General features: G+C 53.4%; 2 protein-coding genes across 5 annotated transcripts; both read left to right on the forward strand.

The window, feature by feature from the left end:
• Positions 1–950: 950 nt before the first annotated feature.
• On the forward strand, positions 951–14669 carry LOC122377714 (acetyl-coenzyme A synthetase, cytoplasmic-like). Of its 2 annotated transcripts, none has more exons than XM_043358070.1 (11): positions 951–1066; positions 3516–3851; positions 4463–4658; positions 6146–6272; positions 6744–6874; positions 8438–8553; positions 9045–9237; positions 9762–9895; positions 11368–11839; positions 12110–12263; positions 12575–14669. In XM_043358070.1, the coding sequence occupies exons 2-11, from the start codon at positions 3529–3531 to the stop codon at positions 12787–12789; spliced, it is 2061 nt and encodes a 686-aa protein (XP_043214005.1). In that variant the 5' UTR covers positions 951–1066; positions 3516–3528; the 3' UTR covers positions 12790–14669. The 2 variants fall into 2 exon arrangements, with proteins under 2 accessions (XP_043214005.1, XP_043214006.1); XM_043358071.1 differs by lacking the exon at positions 951–1066 and adding an exon at positions 1839–1913.
• A 411-nt stretch (positions 14670–15080) lies between these two features.
• Positions 15081–23739, forward strand: LOC122377715. Of its 3 annotated transcripts, none has more exons than XM_043358074.1 (6): positions 15095–17001; positions 18003–18414; positions 18715–18861; positions 18988–19116; positions 21740–21910; positions 22406–23739. In XM_043358074.1, the coding sequence occupies exons 1-6, from the start codon at positions 15409–15411 to the stop codon at positions 22588–22590; spliced, it is 2637 nt and encodes an 878-aa protein (XP_043214009.1). In that variant the 5' UTR covers positions 15095–15408; the 3' UTR covers positions 22591–23739. The 3 variants fall into 3 exon arrangements, with proteins under 3 accessions (XP_043214008.1, XP_043214009.1, XP_043214007.1); XM_043358072.1 differs by having other exon boundaries at positions 15096–17001; positions 18976–19116; XM_043358073.1 differs by having other exon boundaries at positions 15081–17001; positions 18715–19116.
• The last annotated feature ends 34 nt before the right edge of the window (positions 23740–23773 follow it).

The following is a 23773-nucleotide window of genomic DNA, read 5'->3' on the forward strand; positions in this document are numbered from 1 at the left end:
CCGCTGACGTCACAAATTCTAAGGGGGCATTCCAATGCATTAGCCCCTTAGAATCCGAAAACTGCAAGTTTGAAATTCCATATCAATATCTTCGAATTAAAGCATTTTTCGATGTTGTGAGTGTCCAAACTGAGGGCTGTTCACGGGCCCTGTGTGCGGTCGGACCGCACACAGCCTCCAAGCTCCGCCCACTGCGTCCCTACGTCAGCCTTCCGTCACCGCACACAGCGATCGCTGTGGCCGGTCAGGACTGGCCACAGCGGACCGTCCACCGCACGCAGCCGTGACGTCAGAGCCGCCTACCCATCCCCTACCCCCACGCCTGCTGGACGCACCGCACACACCGCACGCAGCAGTGTGCGGTGCCCGTGAACACCCCTCCGGTATTTGCAGGTCATGGCCACCAATTTGGCTATCTCAACTCAAAACTTATGTTAAGGTGGGAGGGTCCCTTTAATATATAATATAGGGAAAAGTTGGTGGTCAAACATCTATGTCGAACATAGTCTATTCTGATTTAGTGGTGACATCTCTCTGCTTCGTGAACTGACGATAATGCGACAGTTCTTGGCGCAGCAGACATTCTTATCAGTTCACACGTCACACGTTACTAGCTGCCAAGGCCGTATAAGAGCAGAGCTAGCTGCCAAATTAGCTAGGAAAGCTCTTGGCTACTTCCGATTTTGGCATCCTACATTCCACTTTGACTTTCTTCGAAACACATAAATTTAAATAAGTTGCTATTCTTTGTTAAATAAGCTACAGCACAAAAAGACGGTGTTGAACAATCAGGAAGGCCATATAACCGTGTTGAGTTCAAGATAATTTAGTGAGCTTGGGCGGATTTTGGGTGAGCTCGATAATTTTAGGCTACAGCAAGCTTGGCTAATATGGTAGCAACTGTAATGTGTAATGATTCAAAAATGAAGAAGCAGGAGCGACATGAACCTAGCTTTAAAGACGATCTCTCGCAAATGACAGATTTATAGAAAATTATTATTCAAATTTGGGAGGATACGGGTCTTCCTTCTGGCATTTTTCGTTCGAGGAAAGAGCAGCAGCAAAGGTGAAACAATATTGAAAAATTTGAATAAATCCATTGGCATAAGAATGTCGAGATTATTATTGGATGACATTATTTTTGTCCAGCCTCAGCCTGTGCTACCTGTGCTGACATGTAAATGTATCAGTATAGTCGACTACAGAAAGATGTTCCACTTTTCACAGGCAATAGGCTGTGCTGCATCACACGGGCTGAGTTCACAAATTATAGCTTTGTCGGTTTGTCCCAATGCTCACAATCGACACGCTCGGCTTAATTGCGTGATAAACAGCACAACTTAGAGCTCTGGTCAACTGATCATGATAGCTCAGTTGGGGAAACTACGAGGCGAATGTCAAAAAATGGATTGGTCAATAAATGGACTTTTGATGACCATATATGGGCATAAATGCAGCCCCCGCTACTAAGGGTGAAAAACGGTATAACAAGCCGGTACTTGCGGTATCGCGTCCACTTATTGGAGAGAAAAGGCTTCCATTTTTCGCTAGGAATTAGTGTGATTTGATTAAATTCGGCGAATTGACTCGAAAATGGCGATAGGAAAACGGCTTTTCTGCAGGTTCTGGGCATCACAATCAGCTGGCCATTCAATAAATGGATTGGTTTTATGAAAGAAAATTGTTAAAAGATTTAATTAAATTACAATAAACAAAAATATTTAATTCTAAAATAATAACTTAATTACAATTAGAAAAACCATAAACAAAATAATAAAAATAATGACATTTTTAAACCACGGTACTGCTTACATTTTTTGGCGCGTCTGTTTCAATCCGCCATATTTGCCAATCACGGTTTGACCTTGCGTTGTAACTCTGTGATTTAGAGCCGCCAGTTAATTATGCACCGGGTGAGTGTAGGCCTTGTGTGGTTAAAAAACATTCTTATGCCTCATTTTTTCATTTGAATGCTAAAATTCATTGAAAAGATGAAGTTGTCTGATTTTATGACCATATATGGTCATCGCCCCGCCCACTCCAGCCGCTGATTGGCTAATCCAATTTTTGTTTGGCTCCTCGTAGTTTCCCCAACTGAGCTTCTGAGGAGTGGAACATCATTCTGTAGTCGACTGTACATACTGATACTGTGTGACATTAAAAACATTTTGGCAAAATAACAATTTAATTGCAGGTGAATGTGCAGATTAAATTTGTGGTCCTCATTGAAAATATTTTTCTTTTTTCTAAGCCTCTCTTCATATGGAAATCCTGATGCTCTAGGTATTTATATTCTTTTTGTTTTACCAGAGGGGTGTTCACGGGCACCGCAAACTGCTGCGTGCGCTGTGTGCGGTACGTCCAGCAGGCGTGGGGGTAGGGGATGGGTAGGCGGCTCTGATGTCACGGCTGCGTGCGGTGGACGGTCCGCTGTGGCCAGTCCCGACCGGCCACAGCGGTCGCTGTGTGCGGTGACGGAAGGCTGACGTAGGGACGCAGTGGGCGGAGCTTGGAGGCTGTGTGCGGTCCGACCGCACACAGGGGCCGTGAACAGCCCTCAGTACTTTTAAGTTAACTCTCGCTGGCCAAAGGGGGGAATTACCGCCCCCATAGATTTTTTGGTATTAGTAGAGCAGACGTCACACAAAGGTTTTCCAACCAAGGAGAGGCGCTATACCCAGAGGTGCTTTTTTCTAACAAAGCCTAAACAAACCTAACCTAACCTGCCTGTCCTAACCTAACCTACAACCTACAACCTACAAACCTACAACCTAAAAACCTACAACCTTCAAACCTACCCTACAACCTACAAACCTACAGCGCCTCTCCTCAGTTTGAAAACCTTCATGTGACGTTTGCTCTACTAATGTTGATTTTTTTCTGTGACCTGAGGTCAACACCTAAATTGACATCACCCAAACTAAAAGTATACCATTTGACGCGCCTGAGTAAGGCGAACACGATGCTGTCAAAATCGCGGTTCTGTGGTCATTTTTTTGCAAAGTTATTTGCCAAAAACCGAACCCTTAGTTCCCGTACCTTGGTCCACTTGACCTGACCTCAGCGGTTAACGGTTGACATGAGACCTTAAAATCGGATACCAATCGCTGCGTCTCGTAACTGCCCACACGCTCGTGTCTTTTCCGCGACGCTCTAGCTCCATTAGGGACAAAATCGATCGTCCACGAAACGGCGAGGGAGTCGTACCCCCCTCCCCACCCCCACCCCCCCCCCCCCCTCGGGTATGTACAAAACCAATAGGTTCGGTGAGGGTTAACTGAGACATGATGCATTCAGTTGTATTTTTGATTTATAAGATATAATTCATAATATAGATAACTCAGAAATGGTCAAAAGCCAAAGACCTCTTATGTCAGCGTAAGGATTGCCAGCTGTGGATATTTTTTATGCAACATGCTTGATGCTCTTGGCCATTGAGTGATTCATATACCTCCATTTCCATAGTGTTTTCATATGCCTTGAGTGTTTCTATCACTGACTCATTGTTTTCTCAGGCGACGCTCAACAATGGCCACCCACGTGGAGGGTCTGGTGGATGAGGTGTACCTGCCGCCGGCTGGGCTGGCCCGCAGCGCCCACTGCTCCTCCATGGAGCAGTACGAGCAACTCTACAAGCAGTCCATCGATGAGCCAGAGACCTTCTGGGGCGAGATCGCCAAACAGTTTTACTGGCAGCAGCCGCCCACCGGCGCTTTCCATGAATTCAACTTTGACGCCTCTAAAGGGAGGATTTTTGTGGAGTGGATGAAGGGCGCCCAGACCAACATGAGCTACAACTGCCTGGACCGGCATGTGGAGGCTGGACACGGAGATCAGGTGGCATTCTATTGGTGAGTGAGTCACCGAGAACAAGACTGCCCTGGGCATCATGGCGCCCTTGTTGTCTGGACTGTCTCCAGCATTGTCTGTGTGCTACTTACTGGCATGGTAAACGGCCTGCTCCTGCCTTGCCTGTGTCGTAATTGCCGGGTCTCAATTCTTGAGTTCGGCTAATAATGCTCATAGTTTTCCGGTGTCCCCTTGGAACCAATAGTGAGGCCATTCGATTCGAAAGTTCCGGTGTTCCCTGACATATTACGTATGTATGTATTGACATCAAAAGCCTCCCACATAAAGCGTGGCGAATACGGCTTAGCGATGATGAGCCCGACGAACAACCCGCGACGTTACGCCCGGCCTCTGTGCCTGACAGCCACTGGGTGTGCCGTGTGACCCACCCACACTGGTCCCACGGGGGTTAATGACCCGTGAGCCGGTGGCCCGAGTCGTACCCGTATCATACACGTATCATATCCGTGTCGTGACCCGTGCCGTAACCCGTGTCGTAACCGTGTGGTAACCTTCGTCGTTCCTGCGTTGTAATCCGTATCTCACCCGCTAGGCGACCTTTATCGTAACCCGTGCCGTAACCCGTGGGCCGTTTCGTGACCCTCACCTCCAGGGAGGGTAACGAGCCAGCCGACTCGGCGCGTCTGACGTACGCCGAGCTGCTGCAGCGGGTGAAACGGTTCTCCAACGCTCTACGCTCACTGGGTGTGCGCCGCTCGGACTCTGTGGCGCTCTATATGCCGATGGTGCCCGAACTGCTCGTGGCCATGCTGGCCTGCGCGCGCATTGGAGCCGTCCACTCCATCGTGGTAAGTGCCAGACACAGGATACCCAGTCCTAACGTCGAGTCTGTGTGTGTGTGTGGGGGGGGGGGGGGGGCGGGATGGCGGGCAAGGAACACCTAGTCGTAGCAGTGATTGGGGCGGCCGATCACGGGACATCCGGCGGTCGGGGACTGGGGAAGGGCGCAGGAAACCCAGTGGTGACTAGGGGCGGTCGAGCGCGGTAAGCTAACCGAGTGTTGAATGGTGGCTTCCGATAGACGGAGTTTATATAGTATGATTGCGTTGTAACAATTATTTCCTAGTGCAATCTCATATAGGTCTGCTTTGTGCGGCGACACGCCAAAAAGTCAACGTGTGACTTATCTTTAAACATACTTTTCTTCACCGCTCAATCTCATCTGCATCACACCTCGCAACGATTGCACGACGTTAACAAGCTAGCACTGCCCATTTAGAAAAATCATATAGCCCAATGGCGGAGACAGGCACTGCCGTATGTTTAGCCGCGATGTCTTGGGGCCTCTGATGCCCGAAATGTCTGTCGACCGCTCTAACAGAATGAAGTAAAATGTTTATGTAAAGTTATGTTTCACCGGCATTTCGGATCTGGTCAGTCATTTTCACGCGTCTGTTGGCATGGGAACTCGGTCCGACTACCAGTATCTGCGATGTACAGTCAGCAATGAGGTCAGGCTTCAGGAGACCGATCTATGAGGCGATATGACGTCGCACGTACGAGGTTGTCTAGAGCAGTACGGCGGCGACCACAAGCCACCGCCGGGGCCCCACGATCAGGCTGATCACCGACTTTGTGTGTGGTCGGACTCCGTTTGTTTGTCGCGCGGCCGCCGAACACCCCGGACCAGTGGGGCAGAGGTCACGCTGCCGCCGCCGGATCGAAAAGCGCCGGCCCGTGATCGGTGATATAAACAGATCGCTCTGACGGACACGGGAGGGCAGCGACCGTGCTCAACATAGCTCGCCCCCAAATGAGTGTCACTCGAAAAAGTTTCTACTGCGTGCACGTTGAAGTGCTGATTCAACTGTGGTGAAGATGCGAAAATGCCGAATGTTTTTCGTGTGTTTTACTGACCCCTATAGCTGGCTCTCAGCTGCCGATCAATGTGCGAACTAAGGGGAACCAATTCCCCTAACCAGGGGAATTGGTTTGCGCCTTTCCCCGTGCTATCTGGGTCCCATCCATTAGTCACGACACGAGACTAGCCATCAGCCTCGACTTTTGTTACACAATAAATTTGATGCTGTCACTTCATTCTGTAACTGTATCACTTATTCCCGTGACTCTTTACTTACCTATGTGCCTTTTGTGACACAGGCCCATAACTGTTTCACTCAAATCATGTGTCTAAGTCATTGAGTCCCGTGACTGTAGGGGCCTATCCTGTGACTGTCAGTTATGAATGTAGTGACTGCCAATCGGTCAGTCCGAATATGACTGTGACCTCCGATTGTCCCGTGACTGTGTCGGACCATGACCCATGTATCGTCAGTTTGGCGGATACTCGTCGGACGCGCTCGCTGACCGGATTCTGGACGGCCACTGTCGGCTGGTCATCACCGCCGACGGCGTCTGGCGCGGCAACAAGCTCATCAAACTCAAACACATCACCGACCACGGTAGGTGACCGACAAACATACACAAGCACGTCGGCAACAAACTCACCAAACTCAACACATTACAGACCGTGTCAGGTGGCAATTATTCAATACTTTCGCAGGCAGTGACAGGAATCATGTTTTGTCCACGTATTTTGCTCTGTGGGACGTCTGTGCGCACATGTGTCACCTAGATATCAGTACTTTATGCCCTAAAAGTTTATGTCCCCAATGCCATGTTCTTCTTCGTCCTCTTCTCGTGCTGTCCATTTTTGTCCCAAATTTTACGCTTGTCCTGCCTATCTTTGTCTATCGGCCTTTGTCCCACCCCACTCCTGTTCTCCGCTTGTGACGTTCCCTCTCCTCTCTGCCCCTCACTCTATGTGTCCTATGTGTCGCACTCGGCACCCTTTTTCGTGCCCCTGCCCCACACCGTTGCGCATCCTCCTCTCATCTTTGACTGAGTCTGACCAGTGACGCCTATGTCGTCAGCCGTGGAGCTATGCGCCGCGCGCGGCCACCCCGTGGAGCGTGTGGTGGTGGTGCGCCACCTGCCCCGTCTGCACCACCTGGTGCCCTCCGTGGGGGACCAGCCCGACGGCTCCGAGCCCTACGACGTCAAGGTGGGTTTTGCCGCGAGCGTGGTACAGCTATGTAGCCCTATTGTAACACTTAACAAGTATGTAGTATGTGCTAGGCCGCCGCTGTAGTTGTGCGTAATGTAGCTGATGATGGGTCCCTGTCTAACCTAGCGTTAATTGTTAGCGACTATAGGCGTGAAGCTTCTTACTTCGGTGATATTGGAGTGAGCTAAAACGCTAAAACCACCGTGGCTAAAACTGTCTTTGTTTGCCAAATCCGCCGCCGACCCCCTGCGGCAGAGACATCTAGTGGGAAGAGGCGGTGTGTTGTTGTTGTTGTTGTTGTTGTTTCTCCCTCTGCTCCTCATGGATGCATAGCCAGGCGGCTTTGTAAGCGTTTGGCGGCGGCCGCCAGGGCCGCCACCACTGAGGTCTCCCGGACCTCCTCCAGCCTGGGATGGATGTGACCCAGGGTTGCATGTCTCAGTCGCATCAGCGCTGGACATCTCAGCAGCACGTGTGCCGGCGTGTCAGGCTCCTCATTGCACAGGGGACAGCGGGCTGCCACACAGCCCTCGTCGCGGCAGCCCTCACATCCCACAGAGGGAACGGCCCCGATCCTGTGCAGATAGGCCCTGGAGCCCGCCCAGTGCCCGGCATGCAGCTGGTGGACGTCCACCGCTCTCTCCCGGTCCAGCCCCGCCACCGGTGGAGGGGGGGGGGAATCGGCCCCCCCATCAGCGACCGGAACCAGCCGGGGGGCCAGGCCCGGACCGTGTCGTCGCGGGCGGCCCTAGCCACCGCTCGGGTGATTGTCCTGATGTCTGCAGGCACGCTGTCTTGTGGTAGATCCGCGGCCTCTCGGGCCACCCTGTCGGCTCGCTCATTACCCTCCACACCGCAGTGCGAGGGGACCCACTGGACGTGGATCTTCCGGCCATTATCCGAGAGGGCGAACATGGCTCTCCAGGCCGTTACTCCCAGCGGGGAGGTCTGGGCGGCCGGGCCGTTGCGCAGGGTCGCCACTGCTGAGAGGCTATCCGTGCAGACCACGATAGGCAGGTCCTGTCTTTTTGGGTTTTTGGGTCTTTTTGGTCTTTTTGGGTTAGGGTCTCCAGGCCGGTCACCTGCGCTACCATCTCTGCGCGGTAACTGGAGCATAGCTGTCCGGCCGGGGCCCGCAGCTCCTCGGTCTCTTCATCCGGCCAGACCAGCACGGCCCCAGCTCCGCCCCTCGAGACTCCGCCCACCGCTACCTCTGCTCCTCATGGGGGCGCGTCTCATTGTCTCTCAGTTGGTTGGATTGGATGTCTCTCAGTTGAGGCGGTGTGTCGCTATGGTAACGGTCGTTGTGTGTCCACAGACGGGCTGGAGCGGCGACAGAGACATCTGGTGGGATGAGGTGGTGTGTTGCTATGTTAACAGTCGTTGCTGTCCACAGACTGGCTGGAACTCGGGCAGAGATATCTGATGAGAGGAGGCGGTGTGTTGCTATGGTAACGGTCGGTGTATGTGTCCACAGACGGGCTGGAACTCCGGCAGAGACGTCTGGTGGGATGAGGCGGCGTGTTGCTATGGTAACGGTCGGTGTTTGTGTGTCCACAGACTGGCTGGAACTCCGGCAGAGACCTCTGGTGGGATGAGGCGCTGGAGGGAGTCTCTGACGAGTGCGAGCCGGAATGGGTGGACGCTGAGCATCCGCTGTTCATGCTGTACACAAGGTGAGCGAGGAATCGCCATTGGGAGCGGGCGGAGAACGTGAACCGCCGTGCCTGGGGGCAGACGAGGACCGGCAAGCAGCGCCGACCGACTCGTCCGTGCCTGGCCGACTGCAGCTGAGCCCCGCCCGCCCATAGGGTCTGATAGGGATCTTATGCGCCTGTCCAGCAAACGCGTGTTAGACGCAGTGGGCGCTGCCCGTACATCCGGTGCATTGGCATCAGATTCTTCCCCTTTGTACGACTTCTTTCGTCAGCACCCTAAATACTATTATACTTCAAATGCGATTGTCTCTCAGTTGATCGGATCTTACCAGCACACTACTTTTGCGCTTGACAAATCATCTCATGATCAGAGGCACGTAGGAGATCGTGCTTACCGTGGACGTGAATTGCAAAATTATTGAGCCGCCGGAGCTAATGTGTAAATATGTGCGATCTGTCTTTGGTCTATCTTTCCGCTCTCTCTCACGGCGTCTCTGTCGTCGTTTCAGCGGCTCCACGGGTAAGCCGAAAGGCGTACTGCACACCACCGCCGGCTACATGCTGTATGTGGCCACCACGTTCAAGTACTCGTTCGACTTCCGCCCTGAGGACGTGTACTGGTGCACGGCCGACATTGGCTGGATCACGGGACACTCGTACGTCACTTACGGCCCGATGCTGAACCGCGCTACGTCAGTGATGGTGAGTCTTGTCGCCGACTGGGGGTGTGAAAATCCGCTGAATTGTCCATCCAGGGTGACTGTGGTGGTAGTCCGTGATATCCTCAGCTGACCGCTTGGCAGTGATATTTCTAATTCTAACGCTGTTTGAATTAAATTTGTGATAACGTTCGCGGCTCTGGTTTGTGCTGTCTTATTTTTAAGTGTGCGTCCGTCTTTGTGTCCGGCTGTCCTTGTATGCCTGTCTATCTTTGTCAGTCTGCCCTTAATTCTGTTCTTTATCTGTATGTCTCTTACGCACACAACGCTTACTCTCTTGTCCTCGTTTGTCTTTTCTGGGTTTTATTTTACATTGGTGAAAGCAGACTAAAATGCAACCAAAACTAAAACGCTTCTCTACTGATTCACTAACTTGTGTCTTGTCTTCTTCCAACTTCTTACTATCGTCCTCCGTCCGTCTTGGTGAAGGTACACTATCCCTCCTTTGACTCCGGGCTGCGTTGTCTGTTATTTTCTCTATCGCCGCCTCTCCCCGTATCGTCCCAGTTTGAGGGCACGCCCTTCTACCCGACCGGAGACCGAATGTGGGAGGTGATCGACAAGTACGCCGTCTCCAAGTTCTACACGGCACCCACCGCCATCCGCGCGCTCATGAGACTCGGAGACGAGACGGTCAAACGGTTTGTTTCTGCTCGGTGGAATGTCTGCCCGGGTCACATTTCACTATCCTCTGGCTTGCTGGCTGCTTCGTTGGGCACTCTGAGCTGGGCGGTATAAATCATTTTCAGTTACAGACATTCCTTGCAGCCATTCTTCTTGTCCTTGTTTCTTTTTCAGTCGCCAATCCGTGTCCACAAGCATGTGTGTCTCTGTTGAGCCATCTTTTTCTTGTTTTTTTTTTTCTTCTTGTTCACTTGTATGGTTTTTCTGCTTTTGGATCACTTCATCCCCTGTTTTTACTTTTGCATGCATGAAGTTGCCCTCTTTTTCAGGAGTAATGATGCAGCCCGATCTCGTTTGTGCCTGAACTATTACATGGCCTTCATTCATTGACATGCATTTCCTCCATCATCAGCATTCTTTTCTGTACGCATAGGCATGCGCCTAAGCTATAATTTCAACGATGCGTATTGCTGTATTTGGTAATTACGAGCGAGCGAGCGCAGCGAGCGAAGCGAGTCTTTTCAATATAACGGAAAAATCTCAGTATGAGCGGCCCGGCCCGGCCCGGCCCGGCCCGGCCCGGCCTGTAACGCTTTTGAGAGGCTTATATCTCAGCAACCGCTGGACCGATTGGCCTGCGGTCTTTTTTTGCTGGGTAGCCCCATCCCTTCTACCCCGTAATTGACTACTTTTGATGCATCTCAGTGACCGTCGTGGCACGTGCCACGTGAAAAGTCAAGGGTGTTCAAGCTGTTTTGCAAAAGTAGTGATTTTGAGAGGCTCATATCTCAGCAGCCGCTTGGGCGATTGACTTGCGGTAATTTTTATAGGGTAGCTGCATACCTTCTACCAAAGGTCGGATGCTCTTGATCTATGTGAGTGACCCCCACTGCACGTGCAAAATACAACAATAAGAGGTGTCAAATTTGTTCCCATTTTAATAACTCGGTAATTACTGGGGCGATTTCGCTGAAACTTGGCATACAGGTAGGCACCCACCAGGCAATGCATTCCCATGTGTTGCGGTTAGGGTGCTACTGCACGTGCGCACGTGCAGGGGGCGACTCCAGGTCTCGAGAACGGCTGGGCCGATTGCGCTCAAATTTGGTACACGGTTGGGGACCAGTTAGTAGGGTGCCGTGCAAAAGTCATTTTGGACCCCATTTGCACGTGCGCACGTGCAGAATGCCGCTTCCAAATCTCCGGAACGGCTTGGCCGATTGCGTTCAAATTTGGCACACCGCTAGCGACCGGTTAGAAGGGTGCTTTGCACAAGCCCCATTGGAAGTACCCTCTCGCCCTTGCGCACGTGCAGGGCTCACTATCTCGCTCGCTCGTTCTTCGCCCAAAAGGCGTTTTACTGGTATAGGTAATAGCGAAGGAGCAGCTGAAGCGATAATTGGCAGCGGCTCTGTCGGTGAGACGCGACGGGTTCCCAGTGTTCTGCACCAGCCGCGTCCGCCCTCACACTCCTCCCGTCCGTCCGCAGGCACAGCCGACAGAGTCTGAAGGTGCTGGGCTCTGTGGGCGAGCCTATCAACCCGGAGGCCTGGCTGTGGTACCACCGGGTGGTGGGTGACGCGCGCTGCGCCGTCGTCGACACGTTCTGGCAGACGGAGACGGGCGGCCACGTGATCACTCCGCTGCCCGGCGCCACGCCCACCAAGCCGGGCTCGGCGTGCCGGCCCTTCTTCGGCGTGCAGCCGGCGCTGCTCGATGAACAGGGAGTAGAGATCCACGGCCCCGGAGAGGGCTACCTGGTGTTCCGCCGGCCCTGGCCAGGCATCATGAGGACCGTGTTCGGCAACCACGAGCGCTTCGAGACCACCTACTTTAAAAAGTTCAACGGGTTCTACTGCACGGGCGACGGCGCGCGGCGAGACGAGGACGGCTACATCTGGGTGACGGGACGGATCGACGACATGCTGAATGTGTCCGGACACCTGCTCTCCACAGCTCAGGTGGGTGCCCTTTGTGACTGTCTCATTCTGGTCCGGAGCGAGGCTTGCTCTCTTTCCTGACTTCCATTTTGTTCCGTTTTTGGTTAGTTGTAATCCTTTTGCCGTTCCTTTCAGTGAAGTGGTATATAATTAACCTAGTGTTCCGTTCCGTTCCCAGTCGGCGATCCTTTCTATGGCCGTTCCATTCGTTTCGTTGGGCTTGTTCTGATCGTCCTCTTCCGGCGTGTCGTGGTTTGCGATCTAACATTTCTTTCTGTTCCCGGTTGCTAGATCGAGTCTGCTCTGATCGAGCACCCTGACGTCTCTGAGACGGCCGTGGTGGCCGCCCCGCACAGCGTCAAGGGCGAGTGTGTCTACTGCTTCGTTACCACCCGGCACGGCGTGGCCTGGACCGAGCAGCTCCAGAAACAGCTCATACTCAAAGGTGGGTTCGGCGGCAGCTATCTCTCAGACTGAGCAGCTACAGAGGCAGCCGAAAATGAAGTTTAGGTACCCTGTTATGGACCCAGGGCATTTGAGTACTTTTTCTTGACAGACATGGTAGCGCATTGATGACCAATGGCAATGAAGTTGCGTGATGCAGGATAAGTTAGAATGAAACGTGATGTAGGATATTGTAGTTGAGTTTGTAATTGTAGGCACTGTGTCGGTGGCCGTATTTTGACACCCAAGTCTGCCATGTTTTAGTGGTTCCTACGCCGAGTGTCTCAGCTGACCGTTGTTGCTATGTTTCAGTGCGGGAGCGGATCGCGCCGTTCGCCGCCCCCGACTACCTGCAGTACGCGCCCGGGCTGCCCAAGACGCGCTCCGGTAAGATCATGCGGCGCGTGCTGCGTAAGATCGCGCAGGGCGACCGCGACCTGGGTGACCTGAGCACGCTGGCTGACCCGGGTGTCATCGAGCCACTGTTCGAGCACCGCTGCGCAGGCGCTGGCGGAGCTCTCCACTAGCGCAGCCCACTGACAAAGGAAACCAGCTACCGGCTCAGTAGCTGCCGGGAAACTCCAGTAGGTGCCAGGAAACTCCCGGCTCCAGAAGCTGCTGGAAAACTCGAGGAAGTCAACTTCTGGCTACAGCTGCTGCCCCTCACGGCAGGATAGTGGCATCCGACAGCTTTCGTAGCCGACCACAGTAGCGCCTCAGCCTGGCCTAAGAAACCGACTCCAGTAGTCACTTCTCGGTCTTAGGTAGTAGCCATCTCATGAGTCTGGGATCCCGTAGCCATTCCTTGATCAATGGTCCAGGATTTATCATCTGAGCCATCCATTCAAGTAGTCATCAGAATCCCTGAGACCTGGGTTTAGTGGCCGTTCCCAGCGCATTCAAAGGTCCAGCAGCCGATGGTCATGGTTTCAGAAGCCATTTCCCGTCCCTTCAAGCCACCTCCTGATTCCTGGGTCCAGCAGTCACTTGGCTCTAGTAGCCGCCTCTTGATTCCTGGGTCCAGAGTCCAATAGCCATCTCCTGAGTCCCGAGTCGAGCAGTCACCTCCTGAATCCAGTAGCTTCCTCCAATAGCCACCTCCAGTACCTACCTACCGGTTCCAGTGGCCGACTTGTGACTCTAGAAGCCTGCTCTAGCAACCGGGCTCTAGGCTCCAGTAGCCCGCAGCTATATGTCCTTTTCCGACACCCACCGGCTAGTCCGGCTTTCAATGTTAGAGACAGCACATTATGTCGGTTTGATGTAGGCCGTTGTCGATATGTTTGTATGGGTACGTGTAAGTCAAGTAACAATATGCGTTTAAGGCTGCTAATCTGTGGTCGCTGGTAGACCACTTTCAGCTGGCCAGTAGTTTAAACTGGCGATCCGTGGATCAGTAGAGCGCGTTGTGTGCTGGCCGCTGGGTGTCGATAGTAGAACGCCTTGGGTGTTGCAATAATCGCACAAACGCCACAAGCCTGGCTCGTAGTGGCACTTCAGTGTTCTTAAACATGTGACGGGCTTACGACGCTACAATAGTCACTTTTATGTACAAACTGCCAATGTTGGTTCTGTTAATGCTGGTCGAGATTGGTACTCCATGTTAACATATACTCATGGTCAATATGATCTGCTTTCGCCTTTCACCATTGCGACATTCCGGGTGTTAACTCCAGTCTATCAGCGGTGTTATACCATTCCGGCCGTCCACTGGCCAATGTATGTTGAGTTTAAGCTTAATATGCGTCTATCGGACGATTTACCGCTGCTGCGAACCATGGCTGTAACTCAAACATATCATGGGGCAATGGTTTTACGGCTGAGAGTTTCGCGCACAGTAACTATTCAGTGACGCCCAGTAGCACAGTCTCTGAAAAAGTGATATTGTGTCATGTGTGAGGTTTTATCGATCTGATATACAACCCGCCAGCATACCATTTCGCTAGTTAGCCTAATAAAACCCCGTTTTCTAGTGCAATACGAGACCGCCGCAGGCGTGGGGCTGCTCCGAACATGTCTGGGACTGGGAGCGGGTTTGTCGCTACATATCATAACAGGGAATCAATGCATATCATAGCATGGCAAGGTGGTGCGCCATGTGCCGGGTAAAGTGTTGTCGCTCTCTGGTGTTTTGTTGCTGTGTTGTCGGATACTGCTCTAGGTAGGGTAGTGCTGTGTCGTGCCGTGCTGTCGGGCATCGCACGCCTCTATAGCTATTGATAGTGCTCTAGTGTTGTCGATACCGCTCTAGTGCCGTCGTGTCGTCGGCCACCGCTCTAGTGCTGTGTCGTGCCGCACGCCACTATAGCGTTATCGGGCACTGCTCTAATGTTGTGGTGTTGTGCTGTCGCCTAAAGCTCCTGTTTACTCTCTGGCCAGTCTAAGAAATATGCAATACACGTGGTGCGAGAAGTCGAGGTGGTCTCTATTGCATGCAAGTATGTCGCCACTCGCCAGTCAATCGGCATTTTCTGTAATAAAAAGTTGTTTTTTACCAGACTTACCTTGCCAATTTTGAGGCATCGCAGACCCTTATAAACGGAACCAAAGGTGACGTGAAAGTACCCTGGTTGGACGAATGAAGACCGCGTATTGGATCAAAATCCGATGAACCACTGGATCATGGATGTTATGTCATGAGTTAGCATTCTTTATTTTATTTTATTTTTATTTTTTGTCAGGAGCCTGTTATATCTTTCCTGAATTGCCATAAATAGGTGCTGACGGGACCGGTCGACACATTTCCTCACATTTGTTTTCATTGTTTTGAAGGAAATACCTTACACCTTGAAGGCAATCCTGCAATTTGGTAGCGCGCATTAGATCCTGAAGTGGCGCAAGAGACAAAATTCAAATTGTTTGTGTGTGTGATTTCGCGTTTGGTTTCCGGCCGATTTAAGATTGAGGACGTATTTTTCATTTTTCGGTGAAATATTCTTATATCTATTGAAGTGAATGAAAGGGACGCCTGAAATTACCGCTATGTCCGTGATGCTGCTGTTCTATTTATCATAGAACGATTTTACTCTTTGCCGCATTGGCGCCAGTTTTGTCCACGCGGGGCCAAAGTAAGACAAAATAGCAGAGATTACAGTGGATTGCCTTGATTTTCAGTTGTCAAAACACTTGGAATACCATCATAAAATATGGATGAAGATGTGTCATTCTCAACATCTTTTTCTTCTGTGGATGCTGAAACTGTTATGATGAATATGAGGCATCAGGATGAAACTCAATTTTTCACACTGGTGAAAATGCATCTTTCATTTCTTCTGCACTTCACTGTTGATGAAGTAGATGCACCAGTCAATTCTGAAGACAAAAACAATGAGAGTTCAAGGAAGATCTTGCCATTTAGTACCAAAAGCAAGAGTAAGTCGTCCAGGAATGGAGAGGGTGTTGTTTTGTCACACGAGGGAGTGTGCCAGGCATATCAGCTGATTGAATTCCTCAGTAGGGACGACAATCTTACCCACGAAGGACTGTTTCGGAAGACTGGAAATATTGCCAGGCAACAAGAACTGAGGCAGGATCTGATGTCAGGGGCATCAATTGACTTTGAATCTGGTGTCTACTCAGCTCATGACTGTGCAAGTGTGTTGAAAGGTTTTCTGGCCAGCCTCAGTGAGCCACTCCTCACCAAGGCACTGTACCCTGCTCATTGTCAGGTGGCAGACATATGTCCTGTGGATACTCCAGCTGACCAGATATGTGCTGCCCATAACAAACAGATCAAGGCACTTCAGCTGCTGTTCCTATTGGTGCCTGCTGAGAACTACCAGCTCCTCAAAGATCTGCTGTTCCTCCTGTACAAGGTCTCCAGGAAGCACTCAGAGAACAAGATGAATGCTCTCAACCTTGGCACCATGTTTGCACCTCACATCCTCTGCCCTCGCAAGATGTCTGCTGCGGAACTCCAGAACTCGTCCGGTTCCATGGCTCAGGCAGTGGCACTGATGATCGAGAACACACCACTCCTCTTCAAGGTACCACATGAGCTCGAGGTGGACATGCGTGCGTTCCTGGCCCGTCACGATGGCACTCCGGGACTGAACCGGCAGCGACGGAGGCGGCACAGCTGCTCGGATGCCAGCGTGGACTCGCCACAGGCGTCCACCGTGTTCACGTTCGTGGACCGGCAGCAGTCGGCCGCTGCCGGCGAGCGGGACGACACGGAGACCGCGCTGGCCGGCCTGTACGCTCACATCTCCAGCATGCCCGACTCGGCGCGCCGCCGAAAACTCATCAAACAGTTCAACCGCGAGAGCGGCGCAGGCACGCCCAACCTGGCGCAGCGCACGCGCACGCGCAGTTTCGGCGAGTCGCTGCGTAAGCACCTGTTTTTCGCCGGGAAGGCGCGGAAGGGTGCTGCCGCGTCAGGTAAGGCTGCCCTATCGCGGCGCAGCGCCTCAGAGGAGGCTCTCGCCAGCCCGCCGTCGCCCGAGTCTCGGCGCAGGTTCCGCGAGGCGCCTGACACGGATGACTCGGTGAGCATGTGGCCGACTCCGTCCCTGGGCGGCGGCGGACCGGCGCTGAAGCGCGCGCTGCTGACTCCGACGGCGGCGGCCGGTCGGTTCACACCGCGGCTGGCACGCAGCCTGCGACAGGTGCAGCGAGAGAGCGTGCCGGCGCACCCGGGCGGCGTGCGGCCGCTGCCCGGCTCGGCGCGCAGACCGGACCGTACCGCCGAGATGTCGACCTTCCGGGCCGGCCGGAACAACTCGATGAGACGCGGGCAGGTGAGACGGAGCTTCGGACGATTTGTTTGTCGTATTTCCTGTGTTTTGTTGTTTTGATGAGTTGTCTTTTTTTATTGGCACCTTTATCATTAGTGTAAAAGACAACACTAGCTCTTTATCAGATATAGCAAATCTGACTAACTTTTATCTGTAGCACTTTCATCACTCTTATTGCCCTTTGTAAATCATCCATCTGTAGTTTGGTTTTACATCACATGCAGCAAAATCTTGAAATTTCAACTGGAATAATCCTGTTCAGTGCTTTGTTCCGTCTTTCATTTAGCTCTTTTCGCGTAATTTAGAACATGTTAGTGTGGACCGTGGAGACATCGATCAAAGAACTGTCAGGTCTATGAAAACTTATCCCTAACCCATTCACTCAGGGTAGGTTTCCCGGCCCCCGTTCACGAGCTCCAGAATCCCTTTACCGTGACGTCACCACGGCGATAGAATCTCCCTTGACCCATAGGCATGCATGCAAATTTCATCATCTTTCGAGCGAGCTGGAGAAAAAAAAGGATTATGTGTCATCAAAAGTTGTACCAATGTAACAATGAGTTCGCCTTATTACGATAAATGGGGTTGAAACTAAAAAATAGGACTATATCGAGCCAAAATCAGCAATTCAAATGACCCCTTCATTTGAACGTGAAGGATTTCCTCTGATGACGTCACTACGGCGCCTTTATTTCCCTAGTGAACCAACCTGAGTAGTAAAGGAATCTTGGGTTTCCTAGCTGACTGCAATATCACTTTTTAGTTATTACCAGCCTCTACGTTTGTCTCGATCACGATCTCGTGCGACAAGAATGTTACTGAATCATTTCTTTTACGATAGTTTGACAGTAAATTTGGACCCCTTTTGGTGATGAACGACTGGCTGGCCATGGGACTTAAGCTCTGACTGGACTAGAGCCGTATGTCTTCCGACTCCGAGCCCAGCGCGCATTACCGCCAGACCGCAGATTAAGTAACACCCCGCCCTGTTGTCCCACCGCCAGGTGCCGCTGCGACCCGTGCGCGTGGACGCCGTACAGCCGCCGCCGGGCCCCTCCTCTCCCATCAGCCAGAAGATGGACACGATGTGTTCCACCACCCGGGTGCAGATGCTGACGCCGCGCAACCGGCGTGCCGTCTGCCTGCTCTCGCACTCCCGCCTGCCGGCGGCCACAGAGGTGGCGCCACCGTCGCCCGTGCAGATGGCGCCCCTGTCGCCGGTGCAGATGGCGTCACTGGACGACAGTCCGAGTGCGGCGAAGCGGGCGCGTGGCGCCGACGTGGAGTCGTCTGCGGCTCTGAGTTCGCCGTTTCAGCATTATCTGCTGCAGCGGGACATGCTGACCGCCGAGCCGGTGGACCTGTCGCTGCTGGAGATGACGTCCCCGCCGCCAGCCGGCGCTGCGCCCGCCATAGGTGAGACTGAGAGCAGCATATCATTTCACCTCAGTTTATTAAAAATTATCTCATTTAGCAACAACAACCTCTGGTCATTTTTCCCTCAAAATGATATGTGATATGATGGCGCGTAGTTAAATCTTAATTCAATTTCGAGATGAATGCCCGTCAAAATAGTAATAGACGTTCAAGTTTCGGCGTGAAACACCGATGGCTATTTGCTGGTGCTGTTTGTGAAACACGATTGAGTACCGCTGGATTATGTGGCCATGGCATGCTCTGTCCGGTGTCGATGATTGGCGGATGGCGCTGTTTCAGTGGCACCAAGCCCGGCGCGACTCCTGGTCGGCGAGGCCACCCTGAGCGACTCGCTGCTCGAGTGTCTGGACGGAGCCGAGCCCGGTAAACGGCCTGCCTCAGCGGACAGTTCAGACGCTGGAGCGACACCAGTCACCGTCCCGGACAGTGAGGACACCGGGGCCGGCTCAGTCGCCGACACGGAGGCGGAGACAGTCACAGGCGACGGGAAGGAATCAGCCACGGACCCTGCCACTGTCAGCGTGACTGAGACTGTCACAGACACCTTCACAGGTGCCGCCACGGACAGCACTATCACGGAGCCCGTCACGGACAGTACCGTCACGGACGCCGTTACTGTCAGCGTCACGGACGCAGACTCTGAGATGACAGCTGCGGCCGACACCACCGGTGACTCAGAAGGTTAGTGACAGGAGCGCGGCGGGCGGCTGGTGACTGGTTCGTTCTGTGCTCTCAGTTTGTTGGTCCATCTGACTTGTGTAGATGAATGACGTCATTTTTTATATCTGTTGGAAGGCGGTCTCTTTACTGCTCTCTTTGAGCTATTGAGTACTATATCCGAACGTTAATCGTAGCACTTCTTATGAAACCATCAATTTCCTTATGTGTGATATTGTATGCTATGAACCGTTCCAATAGCGCTGACCACCTATCATCCTTATCTGAACCAGCAAATGCACACAAATGCATTTCACGCTACTACTTGGGTTCGCTGAAGTCACCAAGACAGGTGTTACGTAGAGCGATGGAAAAAGTGATGGATGCCAGTATCCCCGTCCTGGTCCTCCTCCGTGCTCAGGTGGGCGGTACATTGCACATCCAGCTGCACGCGTCCTTGGGGAGATGCTGGCTTCGCTCTTCAAGGAAGGACAAAGAAAGGGATATCCGTACAGATGTTGCTGGTGCCAGGAAGGATCAGCATTCAGCAGTAAATTTTGCATCATTTTTCGTTCATTATAATCAAGACAGTAATACCCGGACGCCAGTGCAGCGTTCGACCGAGTACTGCGACCCCCTGCACCCGATATCGTATCACCCGATGCTCTGGATGTGGCGCCCCCGGCACGCCGAGTCGGGGAGCTGAGAGGAGGGGGGGACTACTCTCGGATGTCAGTCCGGCGCCTTTGTCCGCGGCGCCGTACCCCGGCCGGCAGCTGCCGCTACTGGGGAGGGAGGGGAGCGCGCGGCTGGCCGGGACGATCACGCGCGCGCCGCTCCAGCTACCCCGAAGCCGAAGCGTCAGTTGTCGTCATGTGTCTGTCGGTGCCGGTACTGCTGGCGACTCTCCTGGTGGCCGCGCCGGCCGCCGGCTCCCCGCTCGGCTGCCGGGACCAGAGCGGAGCCGCCGTCGACTGGTACGTCCTCTACAAGCTGCCCGTCATACACGACATCGGGGCGCCGTTCGTCGATGACGGCGTCGGATTCCTGCACTTCTCGTCGGCGTCGACGGGTGATCGGTGGACGCTGTCGGACGTACCCATCAACGACTCGCTCTCCGCCGCCGGACGGACGCTGGAGCTGCTCTATCAGCACGCCGCGAACAAGAGCTTCATCTACGCCTTCTACAACAACGAGCGCCCGGACGGACAGACCAGCTTCACAAAGGGTCACAACAAAGGTCACACCAAGGGTGTGGTGGCGTTTGACGGTGACCAGGGTTTCTGGCTGGTGCACAGTGTGCCGCACTTTCCACCGCCGCCGGGTCAGCGCTACGGTTACCCGCACTCGGGCCATCAATTCGGACAGAGCTTCCTGTGCGTGACGCTCTCGTCCGACCAGCTGGAGACTGTGGCGCGGCAGCTGCTCTTCAACGAGCCCCACCTGTACGCCTCGCAGCTGGCGCCCGCTCTGGAGGCGCGCTACCCGCTGATGGCGCGGGTGGTGGCAGGGAAGAGGCGCTCCCGGCCGCCCTGGTTCAGTGTGCGCCTTTTGACCACCGCTGCCGGCCTGTCCCTGGCCACCTTCGCCAAGGCGCGTCAGTTTGGCAAGGACCTGTACGCGGACCTGGTGGCACCTGCCACCCGTGTGGACCTTCTCACCGAGACTTGGATGAACGGACCTCGCACCAACCTGATGAAGTCGGAGTGTTCGTTGGCCTACCACGTACAAAACGTGCGGGATATCTCGGTGACGGCGGAGCGCGCCGCGCCGACCGTCGGCAGGCTCACCATCACGTTCAAGAGCTCCGAGGACCACAGCAAGTGGGCCGTCTCCGAGGACGCCGCTCGGCCCTGGGTGTGTGTGGGAGACATCAATAGGATGCTGACGCAGGAGGAGCGGGGCGGTGGCACCGTGTGCCGCTGGGACGCAGTGCTGTGGAGGCTCTACTCGCAGCTGGTGGCTGACGTGGAGCCGTGTCCCGGCAAACAGCCCGTCAACGTGTACCGCCGGCGGACGTAGGGACCGCGGTCACATCGTCTCCGTGTAATGGGGGGGGGGGGGGGGGGGTGGGCTCGGACATTAACGAGACTAGTTGGAGCCCTCTATCAGAAACAAAACGATCAATTAGAGAAGCCCACGTTGCTCGTGCAACTGAGAATGGTGCCTGCAGTTTCTGTTTTTATTCAAGCTCGTTTGGTATTTGATATCTTGGGTGAAGGTAACTCACCCTAAGATGTGTCTATAACGCCTTATCAGTGGTTGACGTCAAAGGCAGTGACCGTATGACTTCGTCGTGCTTGTGTAGGTATTATGCTAAGTGAACGGCATGGCTTACGCAACCCCGGTGTTCAGCAACTGGCGATCACTTTTGGCGCCGCTATGATGCTCATTTATTTCCAGGGTTTGCGGTTTACATATTTGTTCGTGAATAACGTTTGTTTCTTTATTTGGTAATTTATGAATTCCTTCAATCAGAGCCTCATGCTCACGAACAAATTCTTTGTTCACAAACAGTTCAAGAACGTTCGTGACACACACCGTTGCAGGCATGTTTTATATCTAAAATACATAAATCTTATCTCAAGTACATGAAATCGTGATTGATCTTATGAATTAGCTGACCACCCGCCTCCTTTTCGCACAGACACCCTGGCCGCCGCCCACTCTGCCGACGACGGGTACCGCTCGCTGACGTCCACCAGTAGCGGCGCCTCGCTGCCCCACCTCAGTCCCGTGCAGCCGAGTCGCGCCCAGCGGCGCTCCCTGGCGGACCTCAGTAACCGGCGCACGGACCCGCCGGCCGCAGCGCAGACCGGTCAGTTGAGTCACTGAGAGCTCAGACATAGTTCAGAGCTCATTCAGATAATCATAGTAGACAGTCAGACTGAGATATAATGCTCCAATGCTCACTGTTACGACATAAGATTGATTTCGTGAATGAAATCTAAGTTGAATAGTTAAGTGATGACAGTAAAGGATTCGGTGTTTGATTCCTCATGCTCAGTTTGAACATGTTCGACTCAATAACTAGCCCCGCGTTCGCAGTCTCCCGGACGACGAAGATTCTACGTCGTCCGGCCAAAAGCCTTCGATTAGCGCGACCCAGCCCCCGCCGACCTCGAACGGGATTGGCCGGACGGCGTAGAATCTTCGTCGTCCGAGAGACTGCGAACGCGGGGAAGAATTAGCATGCAATGATCCAGCACAATTTTTTTCGAACCATGCTGATCCGGTAAAGGCTGGGGCAGTGAAAGTCCTGTGTTTACGCAGTCTCGTGGCGCCACTCTGACCTTCCTCGGCCTGTCCCCAGGTCTACTATCCGTCTCAGAGTGCTGGACGGATGCCAGTCTGGCGCTGCCGACAGAGCCACCTAGCGACGACGGTGAGAACCAACGCCGCAAGACGCTCACCGACCGCGAGACGAACCCGATGGCGCACCGTAAGATCGGCGCCGCGCGCAAACGGCGCAGCGTTCTGTTTGAGACGGACCTGTGACGGCCAGGCTGTGGTTTGGTGGTAGCCGAGATCTCTGAGGATCTCTGGTAGTGGCGGGGTCTCGCTCGGAGACGCCCTGTGATGGACAGTGCCTCACACAGGACCCGACTGGGTCTGTCGGTGTCCCGTGTGGTCAGTGGAGCTTCCTGAGGGTCCTCTCTGAAGGTTTCTATTGACTGTGAGTCCTGGGATGTGGGCGCTTAGTGAGGGACCAGATATGGGACCGTCCCGAGCCACCGCAGGTATAGCACGGTCCAGGCGCCTGGGGTGGCACAGTGATGTACCTGTCTCCACCGTAGCTTACCAGAGCGCTTCAGTAGCTAACCGAGCTAGAGGACCGGTTGCGAGCGCTCTGCGCCACCCCACCACGCGCTGAATGCAGATCTGGTAAATGTACAGCTTACTTGGCAGAATCATACGTAACTGAGATCTCTTCATACCGAAACGCTGGGCCATAGATCTCCGTGATTAGTGAGTTCGTAGGGGTAATCATTGGGGTCGAGCGTTGTACATGCTACTCTGGTATTGTATCTGCTGCGAGAGTATCGTAGTTGGGTGTAAACTCCGCGCTGGTATTATAGCCTTGGTGTGTAAAGACCGCGCTGGTATCGTAGTTGGAATGTAAACACTGCTGGTGATTGTAATCTCTGCGTAAATGCTGCGCTGGTATCGTAGTTTCGATGTAAATGCTGCGCTGGTAAGGTAGTTTCGGTGTAAATGCTGCGCTGGTATTGTAGTTGGTTGTAGCGTCGCCACTCTGCGCGCGGCCGGTTGGTGGGCAGGTAAAAGGTAGTGTAGCAGGCTGTTGCGGTGGACTGCACCCGTCCACCGCCCGCTGCGGGCGGCCCAGAGGCAGACGCTGACCCCAGAACCGACAATCAGTATGGTGTGAGCTGTGCAAACGGTGCCTTCCGCGTACCGAGTGTCGTTCGCACCAGACCGCTGTTGTAAATACGACTCTTGCCGTTTGCTGTCCTGTTTCTAACCTGGCGCATTAGTAGCGACCTGAGCGTGTCTATAGCGAAAGCCGAACGCTGAAAAATGAGTGCCGAAGTCGAAAGCAAAGACAATCCGTCATTTTGTTCAGAGCTCGGTTAGTGTGCACGCTCTATTTTATGGTAGGACAATACATGTAAAAAAGGGGTTTTATGTCGTCTATTCGCTATTAATTCAGCGTAGGGCC

Source organism: Amphibalanus amphitrite, unplaced genomic scaffold (genome assembly GCF_019059575.1).
Source record: "Amphibalanus amphitrite isolate SeventyFive unplaced genomic scaffold, NRLGWU_Aamphi_draft 000049F_arrow, whole genome shotgun sequence".
In the NCBI taxonomy this organism is placed as follows: Eukaryota; Metazoa; Arthropoda; class Thecostraca; order Balanomorpha; family Balanidae; genus Amphibalanus; species Amphibalanus amphitrite.

Bases quoted from the DNA above. Each gene is read 5' to 3' on its own strand.
- LOC122377715 (XM_043358073.1), top strand. From the start codon at position 15,409: ATGGATGAAGATGTGTCATTCTCAACATCTTTTTCTTCTGTGGATGCT. The intron at 19,117-21,739 runs GTTAGTGACAGG...CTTTTCGCACAG, and splicing joins CACCACCGGTGACTCAGAAG to ACACCCTGGCCGCCGCCCAC. The intron at 21,911-22,405 runs GTCAGTTGAGTC...GCCTGTCCCCAG, and splicing joins GCCGGCCGCAGCGCAGACCG to GTCTACTATCCGTCTCAGAG.
- LOC122377714 (XM_043358070.1), top strand. From the start codon at position 3,529: ATGGCCACCCACGTGGAGGGTCTGGTGGATGAGGTGTACCTGCCGCCG. The intron at 4,659-6,145 runs GTAAGTGCCAGA...ATGTATCGTCAG, and splicing joins GAGCCGTCCACTCCATCGTG to TTTGGCGGATACTCGTCGGA. The intron at 6,875-8,437 runs GTGGGTTTTGCC...GTGTGTCCACAG, and splicing joins CCGAGCCCTACGACGTCAAG to ACTGGCTGGAACTCCGGCAG.